The 27,329-nt window shown below is 32.4% G+C and overlaps 1 protein-coding gene across 2 annotated transcripts; it reads right to left on the reverse strand.

Moving 5' to 3' along the window:
- Positions 1-1,341: 1,341 nt before the first annotated feature.
- LOC143063661 (uncharacterized) lies at positions 1,342-27,295 on the reverse strand. Of its 2 annotated transcripts, none has more exons than XM_076235931.1 (4): positions 27,138-27,295; positions 11,715-11,943; positions 6,209-7,699; positions 1,342-2,878 (listed from the first exon to the last, which is right to left on the reverse strand). In XM_076235931.1, exons 2-4 carry the CDS (start codon positions 11,851-11,853, stop codon positions 2,508-2,510), a joined length of 2,001 nt encoding a protein of 666 aa, XP_076092046.1. In that variant the 5' UTR covers positions 11,854-11,943; positions 27,138-27,295; the 3' UTR covers positions 1,342-2,507. The 2 variants fall into 2 exon arrangements, with proteins under 2 accessions (XP_076092046.1, XP_076092045.1); XM_076235930.1 differs by lacking the exon at positions 27,138-27,295 and adding an exon at positions 18,028-18,154.
- Positions 27,296-27,329: the final 34 nt, after the last annotated feature.

Below are 27,329 nucleotides of genomic sequence, written 5' to 3' on the forward strand. Positions count from 1 at the left end.
TAAACTGTAAACAGCAATAATGTTCAGCAAAGTAAGATAAAAAATAAGTCAACATAACCGAAATGATCAGTTGACCCTTTAGGAGTAATTGCCCTTTATAGTCAATTTTTAACAATTTTTATTAATTTGGTATTTTACAAAATATTTTCTTCTGTATCTTAAGGGCCAAATTTATTATAGATAGAGAAAATTTGAAGTAGCAAGAATGTTCAGTAAAGTAAGATCTACAAACACATCACCATCACCAAAACATATTTTTGTCATGAATCCATCTGTGTCCTTTGTTTAATATGCACATAGACCAAGGTGAGCATCACAGGCTCTTTAGAGCCTCTAGTTATGTTGAAAAAATACAAAATAAAATTGAAAAAGGAAATGGGGAATGTGTCAAAGCAACAACAACCCGACCATAGAGCAGACAATAGCCAAAAGGCTGTTTAATCAGAAAACAGACTTTGCAATAAGATAAGCAATCATAAGAGCAATCATCAAATTTTAATTTGATATCTCGTCTCTCTATTTTTAATATATACCAGCTATAAATAGTGTTTGGTATGACTATATACTACTTCTGTTCTCGTACTATGAACAACAAAATTATTGTGGAAAATATTTCTGTTCTCCATTTATCTTACAACTAAATTGTTTTCATTTACCTGTATACATTCTATTTGGCAGCATTTCGTTCAAGGTTATGGTTGTTTTTCTGAAATTGTTTAACACCTATTTGATTGATTTTGTATTTACATTGTGTCAAAAATCAAATTTATACATTTAATGTATGCATATATGTCTCACTTGTGTTATGTCTTTTGATTGAGTTACGCCATTTCAAATGATATTTTATAGTTTGTCTTTCTATATTGTGATGTTACACTAGTACTATTGTTTCAGATAAGGGAGTAGGTTGGTACCTTTTAAGATTAGACAGTTGGCTTTCCCCATTTGAATGGTTTTACACTAGCAATTTCGGGGCCCTTTTTAGCTTGTTGTTCAGTGTGAGCCAAGGCTCTTTGTTGAAGGCCGCACTTTGACCTGTAATGGTTTACTTTTACAAATTGTGACTTGGATGGAGTCTGTCAGAGCTGTTACATGTCCAGTATTTTCACACTTCTTAGGGTCACTCCTGTGTGGGATGAAGGAACTAATTGTAATACTTGAAGGGCATAGTTTGACCCTTATTTCTAATGAGTGTAACTTCAATGTAAGGATTTGAGGCCTTGGAGTCCATGTCCTAGCATGTTTCTAAGACCAGGAAGCAGATATTTAATGGACATACATGTAAATGGCACAACACTGGCTTTACCATGTTTACAATAAAGTTTTCAGAAACTACAAATACAATTGGTCAAATTTTATTCAGGTTTGATTCCTTTATTGATTGTTGTTTTCCTAACATAAAGTGATAATTATTGCATGCAGATATAAAAAAATGAACAATTAAACAATAATCTTACAGAGAGGTTCAGTCTGTTGACCAGGATGAAAACAGGAATTTCAACTGCAATTGGGTAAATAGCATAGCAAGAGCAGACTTTCTTGCAACAGCTCCTCTATTGACTTTAGTTGTTTTAAGGATTCTCTAACATAACATTGCTTTATTCCTACATCAGATTGATGTAGTATTCCATTCAACTAGACATGGTTGCATATTAATACAGCCCAACAGATGTCACTTTTAATTAAAAGCATAGGTTTCATTTTTTGTATAGAGTACTTTTCTTTTCTTAATAAGTATTAGTTGTTTTGTTGAATAACAAATATTTCCAAATATTAGAAGATGAGGGTAGCAACCTAACACTACAATCTATCTTAATTTTAAAGAAATGAATTTTAAGGAAAACGCCTTGCTCAAACTGAAGTTATGTTGTGGACACATTTAGAATCTTCATGTAGGCACAATTTTTTTTATTTGTTTGATAGAAGTATTTGGTATGTAGTTTTGAATGCAGAATTCTATAAATAGTAGATTATTTTAATATTTGTGGCAACTCAAATGTTATTCCTTTTCTTCAATGGTGATCTAACTTGGGATTGCCTCCACATTAAATTATGCAAATGAGTATTTCAAGGATCCATATTCCAAGTTAATATAACATGTGTTTAAAGAAAACAATATCCACAGAAAACCTAAACAGTGACTCGTAAAATGATAGACAATGTCACCTGCAAAATACATGAATAATACAAACATTTAAACAACCTGGTGGAAACACTTGAGACAAGTGTAAATATAATTTGGCAGGAAATCTGTATAGTAATTTAAGTTAGTTGTTTCTTCTGCATACAATTCTATTAATAACTTGCAGAAATAGAGTAAATGAAATAGCACTTATAAGAGGAATTATCTTATATATCAACACAAAATAGCTGTAAAAATAAAATATATACCATATATTGCACGGGTACTATCTAGTCAAATAAAATATATCTAGAGGATAAAATGCAGTCTAAAAAATAGACTGAAAGTATACTTTAACAAGATTTTGCAAGTTTTTTTTACAAATTCAGGATTTTGAATCTTTTACATGGTGACTGTGGCTAACTTGAAAGTGAGCTGTTGCTTCATCCAGACTGTGGGATTCAAAACTACACTTGCAGCACTTTAATGGGAAAGATTTTGTATGTCTATGAATATGTGATTGAAGGTGTTCTTTCCTATGAAAGGCTTTATCACACAGAAAACAACGGAATTTTTTTTCTCCATGAATTCTCTTGTGTCTGAAGTAGGATGATCTGTTTGTAAATGTTCCACCACAGAGTTCACAAACAAATTTTCCTGATGAAGGGTCTCTAGGGACTTGATTTGACAAACAGTGTAGCTGTCTTTTCTTGTTACTTCTTGGCCTCATTATCTTACTTTCATGTTGGTCCATTCCTATAATGAGAGAAAGTTCACATTTAAAAAAATATTTGTGTATTCCCTTTGTTAAAATTGTTTGCTTGTCAGTCAATTTCAAGTTTGTTGAGTTTCATTAATGTAATTGGCCAAATGGTGACAGTAGTTCAATAACTGTATCACTAGCCTGGTGCGTTTGACATGTGAATCTTAATTATATGAAAGTCATTTTTCAAGCCAAAGGTCTGTAGTTTTCTCTGGACACTCTTGGCTTCCACCACTAATAAAAACTGGCTGAAGCAAAACAAAAGTAGTCCATATATGAATGGACTCTACTGAGAATTCCAATTAGAAAATATTTCCTCTCTTGTCAGACAGACATGTAAACCTTACAAATATTTAATGTACCAAATATAGTTAAGGTAATTGAAAAACAGATCAAAACATAAAAACTAAAAATTGACCAATGAACCATGAAATTAAAGTCAAGGTCAAATTATTCCTGCTGGACAGAAATTAATATCTTACAATAATGTTATAAATCAGATATAGTTAACCAGCTGCTTATTGTATCTGCAAAAACACAAAAACTTAATTTGCCCAATACACCATAAAAAATTATGTCGAGGTCAGATGACCGCCGCCAGATGAACATGTACAACTTACAAAACATTTCATACAGATAGTAGACCCCTTGCTTATATGGTACCTGAGATATGGACTTGATCAGGAAATCTTAACCTTATATACCGATCAATGAAATGAATCTGAAAGGCATGAGGACCTTGGATAGTATGAATATACTAAATATAGGTATCATTTTACATATAATAAGAGAGAAATGAACATTTAAAAAACCACAATTTTTTCAAGTAGCCATGAAAATGAGGTCAAGGGTAGAGACGAATAACCTGGGAACACTATCCCTATGTCAGACAGACATATATGCATGTCCACCTTATAATCACGCCATTCACCATAATAGTTTACCTACTGCTTAAAGTATTTGAAAATCAGACCAAAACACAAAAACTTAATAACGAATGAACCATGAAAATAAGGTCAAGGTCAGATACCTGCAAGACAGACATGTACACCTCAAAATAACTATATACACCAAATATAGTTAACCAACTGCTTATAGTACTTTAAAACAGACCTAAGCACAAAAACTTTAAAGTGACCAATGAACCATGAAGTTGAGATCAAGGTCGCATGAATCTAACAGTTGGACATGTACACCATACAATCACTGCATGTACCAAATATAGTTGAAATATTGCTTACAATATTTGAGATATAGACTAAACCACAAAAACCTACTCTTATTCACTGATCAATGAAATAAGGTCAAGGTTGAGTGAAAACTGTCTAACAGGCATTTGTATTCGTAGTATTTGTATTTTTATCCATCTGATGAGAAAAGCCTTTTTCAACCAATTTTTATTGTTCGTTCTTATGTTGTACTGTTACACCACTGTCCTAGGTTAGGGGAGGGTTGGGATCCCGCCACATTCTCTATGTATGTGCCTGCCCCAAGTCAGGAGCCTGTAATTTAGTGGTTGTCATTTGTTTATGTGTTACATATTTGTTTTTCGTTATTTTTTTGTACATAAATTAGGCCATTATTTTTCTAGTTTGAATTCTTTTACATAGTCATTTCAGGGCTTATAGCTGACTATGCAGTATGAGCTTTGCTCATTGTTGAAGGCTGTACCTTGAGTCAGTGACCTGTAGTTGTTAATTTCTGTGTCATTCTTGTCTCTTGTAGAAAGTTGTCTCATTGGCAATCATACCACATCTCCTCTTTTTATATATAATATTAAAATCATCAAATCCTACATGTCCTAGGAGTCTGATAATTTGGCCATGTTAACTTATATTTTCTACTTTTTGATTTTATTTTTTGGATATTTTTGTTTTTAAAGTTTCTCTGTATTATCTTGTTTTTGACAAAAATGCATAATATATCACCATGGGCAATGACTTCTATAAGGTATCGGTTGACTCTATTATGGATAATATTGTGCTGAACATTTTAGCTTCTACTATTCACCCTCTCTATCTTTTATAGTTACAGAAAAGCCCTTGAAATAGATTATTTAAAAATTAAGCGTTTTTCAAGTGTGATTACTCCTATATGAGGTAAATTAACAATTTTGTCCATGTTAACAGTGATATTTGTAGATCTTAATTTTACTTTTATAAGATTGTCTTTATCTCTTTGTTTCTGCAAAAAGGGTAAAAATCATCATTAAAATGCAATACCTCCAATGAGGGGGGACATTAACAATCTCTGCTCAGTTCACTTTTGGTTGATCTTGTGGTCATTATAAAAAAGAAGACGTGGTTTGATTGCCATTGTCTTTTTTGCTAATTTATATTTTTACTCCATTGGTTGAAATTTTTAAAATAATTACCAAAATCTTCTAAATTTGGAAAAAAACTAATATTAAGGGGAGGATAAATCCCAAATAGGTTTTCCCCTTTCCTCAAAGTTTCATGGAAGATAGACCTTCACCAGTTGTTCATTTTTACCCATGCCACTTTTGCTCTAACTGCATAGTTTAAGTATATATATATAAGCTATAAATGCTGTGAAATTTTCCCCCCAAAAATATATTTTAAGGGTCATAACTCCAAAATGATTACGATGGAATTAAAATTAAAAGTCTTTGAGAAAATGGCAATACAACAAGTTTTACACAAAATTATTATTATAAATGATCAAAGTTTATATAAACCCTCCCCGCTAAGAAGCTTGTAAGTCAGTAGAAGTTGAATTGGTTGCTGTCTAATGTAATTGGTTTTTTTTCATTTATTGTTTTGTCAGCTATAAAGGATGTTGGTATTTTCATTTTTTATTTGAATTATTACATGAAGTGTCTTTTATATAGCTGACTACAAGTATACAGCATGGGTTTTGACATTTGTTGAAGGTCGTATGCTGACGTATAGTTTCTTGCTTCCGCTTCATTTGAATTCTATTGGATATTCTTTTTAATGGCAATCATACTATATCTCCTTATTTTATATTTAAAATCTACAGGAACCTTTAATTTTTTTTCAATGTCACTTGAAAAACAAAAGACCATTGTCTTGTTTCCTTTGATTTTGAATTCCATTTTCATACTGATTTACTCTCTCACTGAATATTCTATAAATGTTGCTGTCTATAGTTTTTGGAAAACATGTGAACAGTATACGTAGGACAAACTAACAGACCTTCAAAAAGTATAACATTATCAGTAAAGTATTGTCTATGAAGGTATATAAAACAAGGAATTAATACAAATTTTAAGTGGCAACACAAGACACTTACAATATCAATTATTTTCATAAATGGACAATATAGATGTTACAACATACCTGGTATCCCCTGTAGCAAATCACTATTATCCTCTCCATATATTTCAGAATTACTTAGCATGTAAGAATCTTCTGCAGTATCATCTCCATTGTATTCATAATGTGTTGAAATATCATGGTTACTGGAAGTGTCCCCTTCTGAACTGAAACTGTGATTGTCATAATTTCCTGTTGTAGAAGGACAACAATATTCATCATCATTGTTTGGCTCTGACTTAACAACAAATGCTTCCCTATTTCGGTGAGCAATAACTCCATCATCAGTTGTAGACATACTGCTATGATAATGTCTATCAAAAATCTGATGAGGAATTAAACTTTCATCTTGTTCTGACAATTTCTCTCCTATAACTTCATGATTTCTTGGACTTTTATTTTCATTTCTGAATGATGGCACAAATTCCTGTTTTACTGTTATATTCTGGTGATTTTGCACAGATAGATTATTCCTCATTAGGTCATCTTTCTCATCATTATTTTTTGCTGTCACTCTACAGACATTTTGTTTAGCTCTCCTTACAGCAAATTGTTCATCTAGTTGGTTTTGAGAAAAATAAAAATCAGCAAGGCTTTGAGATTTTGGTTCTTCTTCATATGTTTGTGAAATTTCATTATCTTTGGTAGAAATCAAGGGATAAGTAATTTCATCATTTGATGACCTTCGTCTTCTTCCTCGTGACCTTGAAAGGGAAATTAAGGAACTAAATTGTTGGCTCTTATATAAAGGTGTATTATCCTCATCAAATACAGCTGATTCTTGAGAAGCAGAAATTTCGGTTTTAGTTGTTGTCCCTGCTGGTATAATAATATCATCAGGTAAATCTTCAGTTAGTAATTTTTGTTTTGTTTTTGTTAAGCTTGTTATCTCTTGGCTGTTTTGAATGTTGATACCATTGTTTTCACTTTTTTCTTTGGAAACACCTACCTCTTTTGTTTTATCTAAATGATATCTAGTATGGGCAAAGTCAGGTTGAATTTCTCTCTCAGGTAATTCATTCTCCATGTTCTTTATTTGGCATACATTTGGTCCTGAGTATCCCACAAGTGGATTCTTAATGCAGCTCTGCTTTAAATTATTAACAATACTGTGTAAGAAATTGCCTGGCTTTCGCTGTTTTCTTTGGTTCTGAATTACTTTTTCATTTGAATTATTTTTACAGTTCTCTTGACGTCCAGAAACAGATGTTTGTCTATCAATCTCTACTTTCTGACTTTTCAGCTTAACACATTTCAATTCAATGTTTGTTCTTTCAGATACAAAAGCCCCAGGTGTATTGAGACTCTCCTGTTTATTCGAAAGTTCTATAAGATTTTCATATTCAGTATTATCGTTAGTTATATTTGGTGATCCATTCTGTTTGACACATTTTTCCTGTGTTGGTATGATATACATATGTTCACTTGAAGATGCTGAAGCTGGAGATGAAGTATTGGTTCTACTTGTTTGATTGTACAATGTTGTATGATTTTTATCATAAATTGACCTCTTATCTGAAATTATCAATACAATAACATATATATTACAATGGTAATTAACATTAATTTCACATAAATAGCTCATTAAAAATCATTTTTTGTTAAAGTCTACATTTCATTCATTTAACTGACTCCTTAAATTAAGAAAATAACGACCCAAGAATCTAATGTTGACTGCAAATATAAAAGGAAAACTTGAATTTGTATTGAGACTTATTTCGTTTGAGTTCTGACTCTTTAAATCCACCACAATTTCCTCAACATCTTGTTATTTAAGGCCATTCATAACTATATACTACATGGTATGTATAATTCAAAATAAGAAAATGTGGTTTAATTGTAAATGAGACAACTCTCAAACCAGAGACTAAATTGAATTAAAAGTAGGCAACTGTAGGCAACCATAAGGCCTTCAACAATAAGCAAAACCCATTCCGTACCGTGAAAGAGGGGAAATAATATATGTAAAAAAACAATTTAAAAAAAACAACTAATGGCTTCATTCTTGTACAAAACAATGAATTGGAAAATAATATAATAAAATTTACTGATAATTTTTGCTATAAAAATGTTAATCTATCTAATCTATTACAGTTTTCAAGATAATAGGCAAAAACACAAAAAATAGATACCAACACTTTTATAGGCTTTATAGATGATGTTCTCTCAGGCAATATATGAAAGGTGTACTGACATAAGAGGTATCTAAATGGAGCATTCGTTGGTAGAAGCCATATTAATAATGTGTATCAGCAGGGGGGAAATATGAAAGCATAAAAATATAGTATATGTCAATACACATAATTAACAGGGCCTGGCAATGTTTCATAGCCTGACCGGTTTCAGTCTAAAATGGACCTTCATCAGAGACAGAAAGGTGGATTAATGTTTGCACCCTATTTATATAGATACGGTTACAATGGTGACCAGCGTATCAAAGTGATCAGAGTTTTCAGCTGTTCAGAGATAACCGGAGGATTACACAATTAGAAGTTTAGTTTCCCGTTTTGTTAATAATGAATTTTTTAAATATGAAAGTTTTTGTACAATAAATAATGATAAAGTTGAATTTCAGATAGCTGAAGAATAATAAAGCCTTTCAAATGGGTTTATATGAACATTTAGATTGTTTTAAGCATGTTTTATAGGCCATTTTTTGGTTTGACAGTCTGTCCCACACTTATAGGTACAGAAATTATTGTATAGTTACCTTGGATCTTTTCAATTCAATTTTATGGAAAATTGAGCAGAAATGCATGATTTTTTTTTTTACTTCTTGATTGATAAATGTCTATGGTTTCAGGAAAAGTATTACTCTAATGGGTTCAAATTCTCTTTTGGAGAGAATTTTGAGACATTTTCATTTTGCAATATTTTGTAATAAATATATGCAGATTGTTGCCATGGTTACACCCGAAAGAGATTATATTTCACCTTTAAAACTTTTGGCAAATCTATGGAGGATGCTCTTTCTATAAATATATACATGCATAACACAAATATTATGCCTTATTTGTTAGGTTGGAAGGGAAAAAGGGTTGTTAGAAATTATGAGTGTCAATTTCTAACTGTGTATTGCTATTATAAATGGCGGTTCAGATATCCAGCAGATCAGAGTTATCTTATGCTTAGAGCTCCTAATTGTCAGTGATAAATAAGAAAGGCAATATATCAGAAAGGTGAACTGACATAAGAGGTGTCTAAACACATTAGCTTCAAATAGATAACTCTGATCCGCCAGATATCTGAACCACCAGATAACTGTGAATGGCTGGTTAACCAAACCGTCCAGTTAACTGAACCACTGATTATCTCTGAACTGCCAGATCACTATGATCCACAGGTTACCATGGTTACCTATATAAATAGGGCGCAAACATTCATCCAACATTCTTCCTCATGTGTAGGTCCCTTTTGGACCGAAAACCATCAGCCTATGAAACATCAACTGGTGCTGTTAATTATATGTATTGGCATATCCTATATGTTTAGATGATGTTCTCTCACATCGTTGACTATGTTGAACACATCCATCTCATTTTACTTTAGTATACAAGTGCAGTCAAGTTTACCTGATACCTTGACTTACAATTTAGTAATTGCTGTTAAAAGTTAGTTGAAATCAAAAGTTTACGACAAAATAGATGATTTCAGCATTCCAGTTGTGAACTTTCCATTTCTAAATATGTATCAACAATCCAGTGCCTGCATACATAATATATATCTTCCAGTTGATACAATATTCTAGGGCTAGTATTTCCTATCATGATTTTCTTGATAGAGGGTTGCTGCTCACAAACAATGCTATCAACAATCGAAATCACCCCTTTGTAAAGGAAAAGGGGCATTAAGGCCTGGTTTTGGCCCAAGAAAATAAAATGTTTGATAAATATTTCAAATTGGCACATAATGTTTAGAAATGCATAGGATTTAGAAATATATATGAAAAACATAAAAAAAATATCTGATGACGTCACAATTACGTCATAATATGTATTGTTTTCACAAAATCGATGAAAAATACAGAATTAATGCAGTTTTTATCTTTATTTCCATTGTGGAAACATCATGCGCAGCCGAGAAACAACAAAATAATTTAACAGAAGCTTTATTATATAATTATCGACATAATCTCACCAAATATAAAGTTGTTTCTTGGGTGCGCACATACTTTTTCAATCTAAAATATTCTTAGAAGGAGTAGGTCCGGTAAGGGCCGATTTTGGCCTCAAATTTCAAGTTCATCTAACGAAAGTTTTTGGACACTTTTTAAACACTTACGTGCTTAAGTGTCTATTTTAATTGATTCGATTAGTTTATGTGAAAAAATTTAACAGATTTAGTCATTGAAAACGCTCTGATTCAAGCTTAATTATGAAAAATCTATCAAATATGCCAAAAAACGTCACTTTTCAGAGGGTTTTTGTCAAAAATGAAAGTGGCCACATCCGTGTTCATCCTCAACCTTTATATATGTTTTGTATTATCATCAAATACATCTTACATTTCAATATTATGAATGAACACGAATGTGGCCACTTTCATTTTAGACGGAAACCGTCTAAAAGTTAACCAGAATGCTAAAACTTTGAAGATTTCAGTAATTTAGCATGACTTAATGATGCTAGAACTCCATATTTGTGCATTGTATTGTCAAAAACAGCACATATCTATGTAGCAGAAGCATTTTCCTTTCCAAAATATAGCTTAAAGATAACATTTTCACAATTTTCTAAAACTGCTAAATTTTGGGGCCAAAAATGGGTCTTACTGAACCTACTCCTTTGATGAAAAACGAGGAAATTCACAAAATTTTAGAAAATATGCAAATTAAGTCATGATTTGTTGCCATGGTAACTTGTTCAATGCCAAATTTGTTTTGTTTTTCTGAATACCTAGTACCATATGTATGATAACTTTTAAATTTGCATTAATTTTTGGGCCAAATAAGGGCCTTATTGCCCCTACTCTTTTTATGGACGCCATCACAAGTTGGTTTACTATTATGCAATACCTGTTTCCCAGAGACAACAGATATGTTACAATTGTCCAACTATAAACCTGTCCCTTTTTTTCCTGAATGTGACCTACTATCATATCTTATCACCAGATTTGTACTTCCATCAGCAAAATCATTAGTGCCACATGTAGAGCAGGACCTGCTTACCCTTCTGGGAGCACCTGAACTCACCCAGTTTTTGGTTGGGTTTCATATTGCTCAGTCTTTGGATTTTTGTGTTGTGTTTTGTGTACAGATGTTTAAACAGTTTATTTTCAACTTATGAGTTTCAATGTGACTTTGGTATCTTTCACCTTATTTTAAATTCATCATTAATGGTAATAACTCCAATTAGGAGTTGTCTGACAATTTTTACTATGTTAAATTATTTGAGAATCTTGTCAGATTGCTGCTAAACATATTGCTTTTTTAAATTTTCCTCTCTATCTATTTTAGTTTCAGAATAAGCATTTTTTACTAGAAAAATTTAACAAAAGGCAAATTTGACATCTTTTAAAATTGAAAACTTACCAAGAACCATATAGCCTAACACTTTGTATTCTGCTATTTTAAGGTCTAACCACATGATGAAATGAGAGAGAATCCATGGTTGTACCCTCTTCATCATGTTTGAAAACAATTGTTTGACATCCACCAAGTCTGCCTCCATTTTGTATGGCTATTCTCAGTTTAAAATTGACACAAATATTGGTGATGCACTTTAAAGTATTTACTCTATCATATGGCTTTAATTTTCTTTCTGAAATATAAAAATATTCTATTGTCCTTTTTTGTGCATAAGGGCAAAAAAAAAATTATTTACTCAAATTTGTCTCCTTTATAGGAATATGTTGACCCCTGTTAGTCTATCATTGTTTCAAAGTCATATTCTTAAACACAATTTTTGGGTCCCTTTTTGACCCCTTATTCCTAAACTGTTGGGATCATTACCCCCAAAATCGATCCCAACCTTGTGGTAATAAACCTTGCGTTAATTTTTTTATATGGTGGTATAATAAGTTAACATGACCAAATTGTCAATCCTTTTTATTAAGGTTTTTACCAATTTTTTGTGTTCTTGTCTAATATCTTAAAAACTATAAAAGATATAATGTACAATTCTAGCTAATCTTGTGGATCATTTTTGCTTTTTACAGTTTCTATCTATCCATTACTTTTCTGTGGATATAAAGCAAACATGCCAAAAATAGGTGAAAAAAAGCATAAAAGGGCAATATTTCAATAACTGGGGTAATCTGATGATTTCAACAACAAAACTAATTTGTAGATCCTGTCTTAATAAGCATTATTGCTATTTAAAGTTTCTCTGTCTATCAAAATGTTCAAGACCATATAGGCAAAATGAACAAAATTGGTAAAATTCATCATTTAAGCCCTGGTCACAACGAACCTACCACACATCTATGCAGCTCCACGACATGAAATTTTGTACAACAATTGCAAAATATTTTGAGCATCGTGGCACTGTCGTGTGTCATGGGACGAAAATTGAACATGCACCTTTTTTACTCTAAGATTTTTTGTCGTGACACTGTCTTGTGGCTGTCGTGAGAATGTCTTACCACAGTTGTGGGACTGTCATGCGATAAACACATTGTCGTGGGTACCAACATAAACAATTTTAATAAATAATAATCATACGACGGTCGTAAGACAATCTCACGACTGACGCAAGACACTTGTGATACAGTCGCACGATTGTCTCACGAATACCAAATTTCGTACGATGCTCGCACAACATTGATTGTCTGTCTACGACAGTTGTATGTTCGTGCAACACATTTTCGTTTTATTGAGAAGTATTCAATTTGGAGGGAGTTTTATTTAGAAGAATACAATTCAGAGGGAATGAATGTTTGTAAAAACATACAGTCTGCCATTTAAAGAGAATGGTTATTCCACCAGAACAATTACGCTTGGCCCAGCTAAAGAGGCGCCTTGCCGAACTCCAACAAGAGCAAAATATGGTCCTGTTATAGTGTTGATTCAAGCCTGTGAACAGTATAGGAACCAGTGAAATGCCCAACATTGTTGGTTTAGGCCATGGATCGAACAGCGCCTAAGGTTTGAGCAGTATAGTACACTGATCCAAGAGTTGGAGCGGGAATCTGCCGGTGATTTCGTTGGATTCATGTAGATGGAGCCTGGCATGTTTCAAGAGATTTTGTTAAGAGTCGCCCCTTGCATCACCAACCCAATACATCAGGCCTTCTTTATATATATATACTAGTAGTTTGGACGCGTAAGTGACCCACAACTGTTGTGTGACCGCCGTATGACAGTGGCACAACAATGACATGACAGAAACATGCGCATCCAATGACATGAAAACATGACAAATAGCCACAAACAACTCATGATTGTCATAGGACTGTCACATGACCGACTTGCGCCAAACCCATGAACGTACAATTTCAATTATTTGTTTCTGTCGTGTATCCATCGTGGAAGCATCGTGGACATGTCGTAGCTGATGTGACCACTCGAAATATTTTTTTGACATTTTGCATGTCAACTGTTTGATAGATCTTCCATGACAACAAATCGTACGATCTGTTGTGACCAGGGATTAAAGGGCAATAACACATTAGAAGTCCTCTGGCAGTTTTGATGTTGATGAACAAAAGGTACATCTCATCATTTGAACATTTCTGCCTCTGTCACATTTTCTCAATTAAAAGCAGTTTTCAAGAAAAAAGATTAGTTTACTCCTATTTTCTATTTTTAGCCATGTAGGCCATGTTGGTTAGCAGACAGGGTCATCCTACTATTTTCAAAATAGATACCCTAGTAATGCTTGTGGCAAAGTTTGACTAAAATTGGCCTTGCAGTAACATGTAGTTTTAGAGAGAAGACTTTTTTTTTTAAAGACAACAAACAACAGATGAAAAGATCACTTTGGGTCAGATGGGCTAAAAAGTGTATACGTTATATGTGGTAATAAGTATTGTGTATAAGATTCATAACATTTGTTAACTTAAGTTAGAGAAGGAAAACGCAAAGTTCAGCAATTTTTCCATTTATAAAGGGGCACAACTTTAGAACAGTTAAAGTGACACTACCTATATTCAAAATTGATCTGTGGTAGTTAGCATTGTGTATAAGTTTCATAACATTTGTTTCAATCAAACTAAAGTTAGAGAAAGTAGACTAAAAATTCAGTATTTTTCCATTTGTGAAAGGGGCATAACTCTAGGACGGTAAAAGTGACGCAACCAAAATTCATACTTAATCTGTTTCTTGTGGTTATTAGCATTGCTTATAAGTTTCTTAACATTTAGTTGAGGCAAACTAAAGTTCGACACTTAGAGAACGGAAACTAAAATTTCATCAATTTTTCAATTTTTTAAGGAGCATAACTCTAGAAGGCTTAAAGTGACACCAGCAAAATTATAATTTGATCTGTGTTTTGTAGAAATAAGCATTGTGTATAAGTTTCATAACATTTTGCAATCTAGAGTTAGAGAATAGAAACTAATAAAATGCTTCGCAGAGTGCAGCTTGATAGGACCTCAGAAATCCAACCCTAAACAGTTGGTGCAAGTTTGGACAAATTATTCAACCTTGATACTGTCTGAACTGATTGAATTTTTGACTCAATATAGGTTTCTGGCACAAAATAAATGTGGTGAAAGATCTTAAAAATTTGAAATGGGTTAAAATATTTGTATTAATTTTCAATTAAACATTTCTTGCTATTGTGCAAGACTGTGCTATTAGCATGCTACTGTTCAATACTGTGCTATTTTGCAATACTGTCAATACTTTTCAAAACTGGAATTTTGTCTGGAAACTAGAAAAATGCATGTTTTGGTCCCTTTTTGGCCCTTAATTTCTAAACTGTTGGTACCATAACCCCCAAAATCAATCCAAACCTTCCTTTTGAGGTATTGATTCTGGTAAGATTTCATAGGGATCCATTGACTTAAAAAAAATTAAATTATTGTCTTGAAACCAAATGTGTCTTTCATTGTCTTTGAAGGACACCAACGACATCATACCAATGTATGAAGCAAAAAATATTTTGGGTGGGTGGGCATAAATATTTTTAAAATAGGAAAAGTAATGAGGTCAAAGAAGTTTAATACAGAAATGGAAAAAAAAAACAAGTAGAATTATACCTACATATGTTATTTAAAATTTGAAGAAAAAAATAAAGATGGATGTAGAATTAAATGAACATTAATGAGATAATTAATCAAAAAAGAAATGTGAAATTATTTATGTTTGATGAACTTCATTGAATATTATTATTTTAAAAATGCAAATTATAACTTCAAACAAAAAATTAGAAACAGAGTTTGAATTGATTAAACTTTGTAAGATTATCAACTCAGGTATATGTGCTCCTGGCTAAAATTTTACTTCATGTATTGTATTTAAGCAATTTTTTTTCTGTTTCATTTTACATATTGTACATAAATGTCTTCTCAACAACACCTATATGTATATGGTTTATTGAAAATAAAGACATGTGAAGACAATACGAATCTTAATCCTATTATATTAAAGACAGCTTTGATGGTGGGATAAATGCTACAAAAGTATAAAATCTGAGAAGCATGATTAGGTTAAGCTAATTCAATTTCACTTCATAGCATTAAAACTAAAGATAGACCAACCACATTATGCAGATGCTGAATCAATTATAGAACCCATAGAAGGGAGAATTCATGAGTTGTCTGAGATCATAGATCACACTCACTTTGTGTCTACTTAGATTTTGTGATAAATTCTAATATTTTCAAGTCGCTATATATTTATATAACTTTCCGGCAAGTTTGTTAATTTTCTGATAATATACATTTAATTCAAAACGAAGTGTGGAACTTGAATTCTTGCTTTTTATGGAATGGACTGATTTTATGATGCATTGTATATTCTCATTTAAACATATGTCTTTGTTCAGTAACTTTGATAATTTTATTCTCTCATGAGTATGATACTATATGTAGTGCTCAGACTACAAGAATTTTATGGCGCTAGTAAATTCATACTTGCCAACTGTCACTATTTGATGGGAATTTCTCCATGGAAGCTCCCAAATGGAAATTTTGAAAGAGCAATTTTATCCACAATTTTCAAGTCGCTATATATTTATATAACTTTCCGGCAAGATTGTTAATTTTCTGATAATATACATTTAATTCAAAACTAAGTGTAGAACTTGAATTCTTGCTTTTTATGGAACGGACTGATTTTATGATGCATTGTATATTGTATATTCTCATTTAAACATATGTCTTTGTTCAGTAACTTTGATAATTTTATTCTCCATTTTACAAAACTAAGTGGAAATAAAACACAACAATTTTGAAAAAAAACAGCTGGGCCATCAGTGCATGATAGGCCCGTCCCGTCCCTTTTTCAAAAAATAAAGTTCAAAACTTCTCCATGTCATATCAGAAATTTATGAAAAATTTTAGGGAGATTATCTTTATAGATATATTAAATCATTCATTAAAGTTTAATAAAAAAATACCCAAAGCCCTTTAAGGTTATTGCTCGAAAACTGGAAAATTACCCCTTTATTATGAATAAAATTCCCTAACTCAGAAACTTGAAATAGAAAATATATAAATAAAACAAAAGGGAGGGAAAGACAATAGATATAAACATGATAAACAATATACCAAAGTTTCACGAGAATTGCTGAAAGCATTTTTAAGTTATTGTTGGAAAACTGGAAAATCCCCCCCTTTTTTATGAAGAAAACCTCATAACTCGAAAACATCATATCTTAACCTTATAAAAATCAAAAGGGAGATTATGTTAATAGATATAAACAATTCACCTGAATTTCTTGCAAATTGGTGAAAGGGTTATTTAATTTGTATGAAAACTGGAAAATCCCCCTTTTTTATGAAGAAAACCTCAAAACTCAGAAATGTAAAATCTCAATTTAAAAAAAGATAGAAAAGGAGCTTAAGTCAATAGATATAAACAATGAACCAAAGTTTCATCCAAATTGGTTTAAGCGTTTTTGAGTAAATATCTGACATGTCAATGACGGACAGACAATGTTGTACCATAATGCGACCTGTAAACAGGCTTATAAAAAGGAATGAAGAATAAAATAGACAGAACTGAATGTTGTTCACCTGCATCTTCAGCAATGGTCACTTTTTGATTTATAGGGGAATAACTTCAATAAGGAATCAAGGATATTATGAGACAGGATGACGTGAACCAAAATAAGAACTGGCTTTTTCTCCACTCTTATGGTCACCCATATAACATACATGTACATTGTACGATATATTATTGCTGGGTGTGCAAATATCAAATTGAAAAAATGTAAAAATCTGAGATGAAAATAATTATTATAAAGAATCAAACATTATGAATATTTTGTTTGATCACAAATTTATTTTCCATCTGTAATTTATGCCACTGAAGCATTTATATACATTTCTAGTAACATTAAGTTGTTAACCCAGGGGCAACAGATTTACAATAAGGTACAATTCTGACACATGAATCTCTTAAGATACTAGTTTGACATCTAGGGTAATTATGCATGAGCGGGTTTCCTTGAAAGTACAAAGAAATTATTTCTTATAATTTACTGTTTCTTGAATAATGTTTGGCTTTTATAAATAACTGATATAATTAGCAATAACATCTTTAATCATAGTAATATTAATATTATTATGCACATTTTAACATGCACAAATGTGATAATGAAACTTGTATTCATATATACATTTTATTAAAATGAAACAATGTCAACTGGTATTAAATTAATACAGTATAACTACATTTGTATCTATTATCAGTTAACAAAAAAGAATTTTCCCATCATAACTTTAGATGTACTTACAGTTTTACATTACAATCCTATGACTAAATCAACCCAGAAATTTATATCAGTAATATCCCACAATACTCAAAAGTATTACTAAGTGCCCTTAGAGGACTACATCTGTTCAGTAAAATGACAAGTAAAAACACCTAACTTCCCATAGCTAATACAAAATTTGTCCTCAGGGAAAATGTCGTGACAATAACCCTTGTGAACCCCTGGGCTTAAGCAATCTCACAATTTATGATTAATGGATGAAGGCTTGATGACTTATTATACACAATTTAATTGAAAGTAGATGCCCTATAGATATACAGTGGCCTTATTTTTACCAACATTTTTTGTCTCTAGCTTGGGGTAAAGTGCATTAAAAATTTGTTTGTTTTGTCAGAAAATAAAGGTTTAAGGTTTTTACATGAATTTGTTATTTGTGTTGAGTTGGGTATCATTGATACAGTATAAGTCAAAACGAAATCATGTATCATCTACTCCATCATTTACTAGTTGGTTTTACAAATGAAATAAAGGGAACATGAAGGTCTTCTATTGCTGACTATGCAGTATTGGGGTTTGCTTTATTGTAGAAGGCTGTACCGTGACCTATAGTAAACCAAGTTTTTAATTTCTGTGTCATTTTGTCTCTTGTACAAATTGGAAATCATACATCTTCTTATTTTTATATGAAAGAGTCATTTCGATTCAAAACCCTACATTTTGATAATGCATTTGTACAACAGACTGAATAAATGATAGTGGCAGTCTGTCATGTTCCCTTGGACATAGACTCTCCTAAATAGTTTGTCACTAGTGTAGAATTACTTAGCTTCATTGGTAAAGGATAGGATAGAATTTGCATATATTATTTTTTTTTCTCACTTTTCTTATATTTTTAACTTAGATTTCCGAAAGAAAGAAAAAACAGATATAATATTTGTGAAGTACAGTGGGCTTCTACTGCAAAGAGTTTCAGTACAATAACTAACGAAACATTCATCCAAGGATTTTCAAATTGATTTGTTGATACTGTAACGGCGACCCTATGTTTTAGAACAGTATTATGTCCCTTTAAAATGGACTGTTGTAAAATTAACATTTAATTACTATTGGTAATATGAATTATTGATAAAAATTGTTGTTTAACATGTTTATATATTTAGTTACATTATGGTGCTATAATTCATTGAATTTATTCTCATATTTTGTTGAATTTGCAACTTATAATTTAGTTATAGAGTGTTTATATTTGAATAGTATTTGTTAAATAATTGATGATTTAAATAATTGTACTGGGCTTGTTTTCATAAGCCATTTGGTTGATAAAACAACCGCTTATTTTAGCTTTTTAGTAAGAGCTTACTGGTGTTGCACACCTCACTGCCTAACTGGTGTTGCACAGACCTCAGTCACTGTCTACACGTAAGGTCTAGCACAGACTTTGCTGACTAACTGGTCTTGCACAGACCTTGCTCACTGTGTACATGAAAGGTGTTGTCTACACGAAAGGTGTAATGCATTTCACAGCATCTAGACACAATGTCGCTATTGTGTCTAGAATTATAATGCATCTAGACAAAGGTTAAAATGACAGATTAAGCTATGTCACTTTTATGTGAATTTTAACTTGCTTTTTATATTCATGTTTCATGTTTTTATCTTTACAAATTGTTGATATTTGTTGAATTATGTAGTTTGCTAATAAACTATGAAAACTTGCTAGTGTTAAGTTTTGCAAAGCCAAATATGAAGGATCAGAGACTCAGGATTCCTATACCTACTCTTTACACGGTCTGGGGTAAAATATGTTAAAGTTGACACAGAAAATACACAACGTAAAAACCCCTCCGGTTACATTTTGGTGGCAGCGGTGGGATCCTGAGGTGAAACATCTGATCTTCTCATTAGGCGGCAATGCTATTGATACAGTTAAATATGTTAAGAAAAATTGTCAAATTTTAATATTGTAAAATAAATGTCATTATGCTTGCTTGATGTTAATTTTGATTTTAAAAGATATTGCCATGTATATGTATGTAATAATGATGAGTAATCATTTCAGTTTAACTTTACAAAGACTGATTTTAGATTGGTACAGAGATAAAGTATGTATTGATAGTTATAGAATGTATAAGCAATTAATTGCATAGATGAAAAAAATTCAAATGGTTTAAAGAAAGCTTAACTTAGATTGTTTAGATAGAATGGTATATTTTGATCATATTTGTCTTACTTAACACATTCAGTAATTACACATAGCTCAAGATGAATGTGTATGAATCGACAGGAACAGCATTGTAAAGTACCTCATTGTTGTATCCTTTAGACCCATGAAAAGGGCTGTCGCCTACATCATTTTATTTTATGCTAACTTGCTTCAAAATTATCATGTTTATGTGGATATAAGCTTGGATGCCAACATAATTGTTTCTGCCCGATTGATGTGTTTTAATCGCTAATGTGAGCCTCTGATTCACGTAATCGCTTTTGGCCTTTTATAAAAAAGTGCTGGTTGTTGCATGATTGTTTTATTCTTTAGTAAATATCTCTTAAACACATACAGAATATCTACATCAAAGACAGTTACATTATTTCCATAGCATTTGACACAACAGTTTACTGGGTGACGATTCAGTTTAACTATTTGTTTAATTTTGTTACTAAATTTTTCAGCACTTGTTTTCAGTGATGGTGATGATATGAGATAATATATACGAGTGTTATAACTGATATTGGAGATGATATGGCCAGCATTTCTAGTGTTCAATTGATAAAGGAATTGGAATGTGTTCCGTGTGCAATATATATGGATGAATATACTGTTTGTATATAATGGAGATTCATACCAGCCTTGTTTTTAAACTTCATGGCTTCAGTTTTTTTTAAGGAGGGAGGAATGTAACGGCGACCCTATGTTTTAGAACAGTATTATGTCCCTTTAAAATGGACTGTTGTAAAATTAACATTTAATTACTATTGGTAATATGAATTATTGATAAAAATTGTTGTTTAACATGTTTATATATTTAGTTACATTATGGTGCTATAATTCATTGAATTTATTCTCATATTTTGTTGAATTTGCAACTTATAATTTAGTTATAGAGTGTTTATATTTGAATAGTATTTGTTAAATAACTGATGATTTAAATAATTGTACTGGGCTTGTTTTCATAAGCCATTTGGTTGATAAAACAACCGCTTATTTTAGCTTTTTAGTAAGAGCTTACTGGTGTTGCACACCTCACTGCCTAACTGGTCTTGCACAGACCTCAGTCACTGTCTACACGTAAGGTCTAGCACAGACTTTGCTGACTAACTGGTCTTGCACAGACCTTGCTCACTGTGTACATGAAAGGTGTTGTCTACACGAAAGGTGTAATGCATTTCACAGCATCTAGACACAATGTCGCTATTGTGTCTAGAATTATAATGCATCTAGACAAAGGTTAAAATGACAGATTAAGCTATGTCACTTTTATGTGAATTTTAACTTGCTTTTTATATTCATGTTTCATGTTTTTATCTTTACAAATTGTTGATATTTGTTGAATTATGTAGTTTGCTAATAAACTATGAAAACTTGCTAGTGTTAAGTTTTGCAAAGCCAAATATGAAGGATCAGAGACTCAGGATTCCTATACCTACTCTTTACACGGTCTGGGGTAAAATATGTTAAAGTTGACACAGAAAATACACAACGTAAAAACCCCTCCGGTTACAATACCAGTGATAAAATGGAACCCAACTTGAATATTGACATTTTGCACTTGTACTGTTCAGGATTTATGTTCCTTGATACATTCAATATTGACATTTTTCACTTTTACAACTATGTAAATGAGTTATGGTTCAGGACAGATTATAAATGGCACCTAAAGTTGTTTCCATGCAATTTATACTTATACTGTTTAACAAATTGGCTTAAAATTTGAATACATGGTGTAACTGATGACAAAATGGTTGTTAAGTTTGACATTGATGATTTTTTTTTATTTTTGCAGTTCAGGAGTTATCGTCCTGAATAGTTGTCTCATTGGCAATCATACCCCATTCCTTTGTTTTTATAAAATATGGAAGGTAAAAAAAGCCTTACAGTTTTTTCAAAATACAGAGAGTCAACTTTGCTGTCATTTTGACAGCTCATTCCTAGTTTTTAGTATGTTTTGATTTGGAAAAGTATGTCCACATTGAAAATAACTTTAACCCTGATATGACATGCTTCTTTCACTTTGTAAGCAACACAGTACACATTGATAAATATTTGATATATATATATTATCTCAGTGGCGGATCCAGAAATTTTCATAAGTGGGGCCCACTGACTTGCCTAAGAGGGGGCCCGCTTCTGACACGCTTCAGTGATTCCCTATATAAATAACCAAAATTTTCCCAGAAAAGGCTCTCCACCCTAAATCCGTCTCTGTATCTATACTTAGCGCAGATTCTGAGTCTGTACATAATAACGGCAGTTAAAATATACCTCCCTAGTTAATGTATTGTGACTTGTGTGCAAATGCTATGCCAATTTTTCTATTGTAACGTGTAACCGGGCGGGGACGTTTAGATATTTTAATCCTCGGGTTCGTACCAGTTTCCTGGATTTGAAGAGCAATTCAAAAGTTCTAAAGTCAGTAAAAAAATTTACACTACCACTAACAAATATGAAACAAATACTACATAAAACGAATTTCAACACCTATCAACCTAACCCGAACCTATTGAATTAAAACTGTTTGAAACTATAGTTTGTAACCTAAATGTATGGAACTGGTTTGAAACCTAAATGTATGGAACGAGTCTGAAACCTAAATGTATGAAACTGGTCAGACGGTTTGGAGCTATTGTCTGAAATCTAAATGATTGGAACTGGTCTGAAACCTAAATGTTTGGAACGGGTCAGACGGTTTGGAACTATTGTCTGAAACCTAAATGTTTGGAACTGGTCTGAAACCTAAATGTTTGGAACTGGTCTGAAACCTTAATGTTTGGAACTGGTCTGAAACCGAAATGTTTGGAACTGGTCTGAAACCTAAATGTTTGGAACTGGTCTGAAACCAAAATGATTGGAACTGGGCTGAAACCTAAATGTTTGGAACTGGTCTGAAACCTAAAAGGTATAACACTTTATTTAATAAACATGTCTATAACTGCTGTCTGAACAATAGGGCAGCACTAAGGCATGGTATGTCAGCAAACACTCACTGCAATAGTGAGAGATGTGAGACACAAAACCTTAGCACCAGCCATGTTTGGACAATCTGTACCAAACCAACAGTCTCAGCCTTTCTATATTCTGACGCAGGTTCCAAGCACTACACTTCACTTAAACTTAACCGACTGCCTGCTATAAACTACTTCCTTTCCAACCTTTCCAATGTTCACTGTCTGCTGTCTTCGGTACAAATGACGATTTGAACTAAATAGCTACCCACTATTAATACTTCGAACGCTGACCTGGAAGAGAGCACCCTAGCAACAACTGTACAGGTAAAGCGTTTGATAGCAACCAAGGATAAAGGGATGATTTTAGATACAGTTTTCAACGATAAAAAGATTAAATGGGAAACTCATAGAGATATCGGAAAATATATAACTGTAGAAATATTATAACCTTCTTAAACTGCAAATTCGTAACACTATGTTAAAAATTGCAATTGAAAAAAATCTACATAACAAAAAGAATTAATGCATTAATTAGAGCCCAGAAAAATGTACAAAATCAAAATAAAATAAAATTCCCCATTGCACAGGGTAAGTTAAAACTGAAGATGTGTCATGTACAAGTTAGTTGATTCAGGACATGCTGTGCATAGGGTAGGTTAAACTTATAATCTGCCATGTAGAGGTTTTGTTGACTCATGTCATGCTGTGAATAGGCATGTTATTAGACTGGTCCGAGACCACAATTGTCGTCCCTTGATTTTCGTTGTTCACGAATATAGTCCCTAGTGTTGACAGTGGGTTACTTGCCATTAATTTTTATACCCCTTCCAAATTTATTTCTCCATGTTTAATGCCTCAAATTGCAAGTAGGGGGTGAAATTACACTGTAAAAAAATTTGGGTCCAGAATTTTAAAGGAAAGTAGTGATTTGGTCCAGCTAAAAAAGGTTAAAAATTAGCACTTCGGAAGCTGTCAAAAGATTTCAAGACGCCCTAAACATAGAATTGTCCATATTTTGAGTTAGAGCCGATGAAGTTTTCTATAATTTTGATATAATTTGTCCCAAAAGTAGTACAACACACTGTAAAAATTTCTTTGAGAAAGCGCAGGTGGGAGTTTTTTTATTTTCATTTATGTTCTAAAAGAAATGCACTACGAAATAATTGTGTTCTCGGACCGACTGTTTGAATGCATGGTTATACACTAGTAATTTTTGGGGCCCTTTATCATGTTTATAGCTTGCTGTTTGGTGTGAGCCAAAACTCTGTGTTGAAGGCTGTACCTTGACCTACTTGGTTTACTTTTATAAATGGTTACTTGGATGGAGAGATGTCTCATTGGCACTCATACATCTTCCTATATCTATATATGATAGGTAAATTAAAGTTAAAGTCAAGATGGCACACAGTGGCGGATCCTGAACTTTTCCTAAGGGGGGCCTGCTGACAGACCTAAGGGGGGCCACTCCAATCATGCTTCAATGATTCCCTATATAATCAACCAAATTTTTCCCACGAAAGGGGGGGGGGGGGGGGGGGGAGCCTGGGCCCTCCAGAGTCCCCTGGATCTGCCTATGGCACATGCATGTTTGAGTTGACTCAGGTTGTGCTAAGCACTGCACAGGGTTAATTTAACTTAGTATGTACCATGGAGAAGGTTAACTGACTCTAAGGCAGTGCCGTTCACAAGTTTAACAGGGTAAGTTAAACTTAATTAAGTCAAGATGTGTCATACATTTTCATATACACATACCAATTAGATAAATCAGTCTGTATACAATTAGGTATCCGGTCGTTCCGGCCCCAAACCGATCCGGCCCCAAGTCAATCCGGCCCAAAGTCGATTCGGCCCACGTCGATCTGGCCCAAGTCGATCCGGCCCCAAGTCGATCCGGCCCCATTACAAAATATGAAATAACTATATTGATTTTGGATGAATTTGTGACATATTTTAACAGTATAAATGGAATTTGCAAAATGTGTCCGATGATGGATGACAACAGGTAAAATTTGTTTAGTTTTATGCAATATTTGCCGTAGACAGACTAGACTATAAGTGAAATATTGGAGTACCAGTTAAAGAACTATTTTAAATCGATACAAAAATTAGTGTTATTGTGTCGTTGGTTGTATAGCAGCTTCAACATATTTTAAAATATGAAGTTATTTTCCATGATAACTTAAACTTTGAATGTCATGGCGATTTCATTTTTTTTTAGTTCATACACAGAATATCTAAATAAATATTTACAGTCCACTGGAACCTATAACTCATCCTAATTACTTGATAAATTAAATCATTAGTCTATAATTGGTTTGTTTATTCAACAATTGTCTGATGATAGTGAACTAAGGTAATGCCACTTGTAATCACTTAATTAAATCAAATCCTGATTAATTAAAGTTACGTAATCAAAAAGGTCTTTATAGTTTGATCTTCTGGTTCAGGTTTGTGTATATAATAATAATAAATTGGTTTTTTTTTTTCAGGTAACATCAAAGGCTTCTATAACACTTGTTTGTTTTTTTTTTTGTAATATCAACAAGGTCTCTATAGTTTGATATTTTGTTTGGTGTGTATAATAATAACCTATAATGGTTTACTTTTATAAACTGTTATTTGGATGGAGAGTTTTCTCATTGGCACTCACACCACATCTTCCTATATCGATATATTTTTCATAAATTTTACAGTATTTTGAATAGTTGTGTGTAGAAAAAAACACAAGTTATATGAGTATCCATTATTCTTTATTGCAAGAAAATAACAAAACAATGACACTGAATGCACGTTTTCACTCTCTAAAATATAATATCAGCACTACTAAAATATAACAATAAATTCATACATACTAACAAACACACTATCTCTGACACTCACATAAATATATATAACTTTTAAATCATTTACATTAACAGTTTTACACTTTCACTTACTTAAAGGGGTCACACTTGCAGCACTACAATAACATGATATACAGCAACTGGCTATACGAAATATTGAAAGATGGAGTAGAACCTAGTATCCTCCTTTTTTTTGGAAGACTTTTCTGAGACAGTGGTGTCTAGTGTTTCCATATCCGAATCCTGACTAGAAGTCTCTACCATTGAGTCACTTGACTCAATTTCAGAGCTAATCTCTTTATATTTTTTTACGGTCGGTCGTAATAAACAACATTATCTATAAAGTCATCAACATCAAAACCTTGACTAAAAGCCATGTTTATCTTTTCTTATTTTAGTTATATTAGTTATTGGAACCAAATAAAGTATTAATTTCTATCTATTAGTATTACATATTAGATATTAAAGATGAAATAAATCTATACTTAATTTAACAATAACGTTGTATGTGAACAGTGGTCGGTGATTTCGGAGCTAAGAAAAAACCCGTCTATTCAACTGGACATCTCACTCAGTTATTAAAATCAATGTTGATGTCTGAATTGTTTTAATATAATTATACCCAATAATCTTGAAAACTTGTAATAAAAACATAATCAACCTAGTTGTTTTATACTCATCTGCAGAAATTATTTTTTTTACCGTACACCTTTTACATTATTATAAAAATCATAAACATTTATGAATTACATTAATATATATCTTTATTTTTATTCCTTATAAATATATTTTTTATTGGGGCCGGATCGACGTGGGACGGATCGACTTGGGCCGGATCGACGTGGGGCCGGATCGACCCGAAAGCTACAATTATGCCTTAGTTAAAACATATCACAATATGTCAAATGTTTCATAAATACGTTAATTGAGGTATAATTCAGCACATTAATGGTTATTAGTATTAATGCCCTGTTCTGTTGACTGTGGACGTTGTGACAGTGAACTTGAACATCAACTGACAACTTGTGTGTTTTTGGTGTTGTTTTTTTCTGTGGGGGAGGGGGTCTTTCAGTTCATTTGTCAAACAAGAAGCATGCCTAGTTCTAGTTTAGGTGTAGTACATACATTTCTGTTGATGCGATGCAACTGATGCTGGTGGTTCCATAATGGGATGGGAATATCTAAATATTAATCAAGTTCGAGCACTATTTCCGGAAATTCTTTTTTTATAAATTTTGGGTAATGCTGTACATAGAAAAATTACTACGGTTTAAGTGAATGCATTCTGAACGTCCCTTTTTTATTATTAAACACGAT

The sequence above is a fragment of the Mytilus galloprovincialis genome, chromosome 2, assembly GCF_965363235.1.
Source record: "Mytilus galloprovincialis chromosome 2, xbMytGall1.hap1.1, whole genome shotgun sequence".
Taxonomy (NCBI): Eukaryota; Metazoa; Mollusca; class Bivalvia; order Mytilida; family Mytilidae; genus Mytilus; species Mytilus galloprovincialis.

Coding starts and splice junctions, on each gene's coding strand:
- LOC143063661 (XM_076235931.1), bottom strand. CDS start 11,853: ATGGAGGCAGACTTGGTGGATGTCAAACAATTGTTTTCAAACATGATG. Junction 7,700..11,714: donor GTTAGGCTATATGGTTCTTG/GTAAGTTTTCAA, acceptor TGATAATTTCAG/ATAAGAGGTCAATTTATGAT. Junction 2,879..6,208: donor TTTGCTACAGGGGATACCAG/GTATGTTGTAAC, acceptor CTCTCATTATAG/GAATGGACCAACATGAAAGT.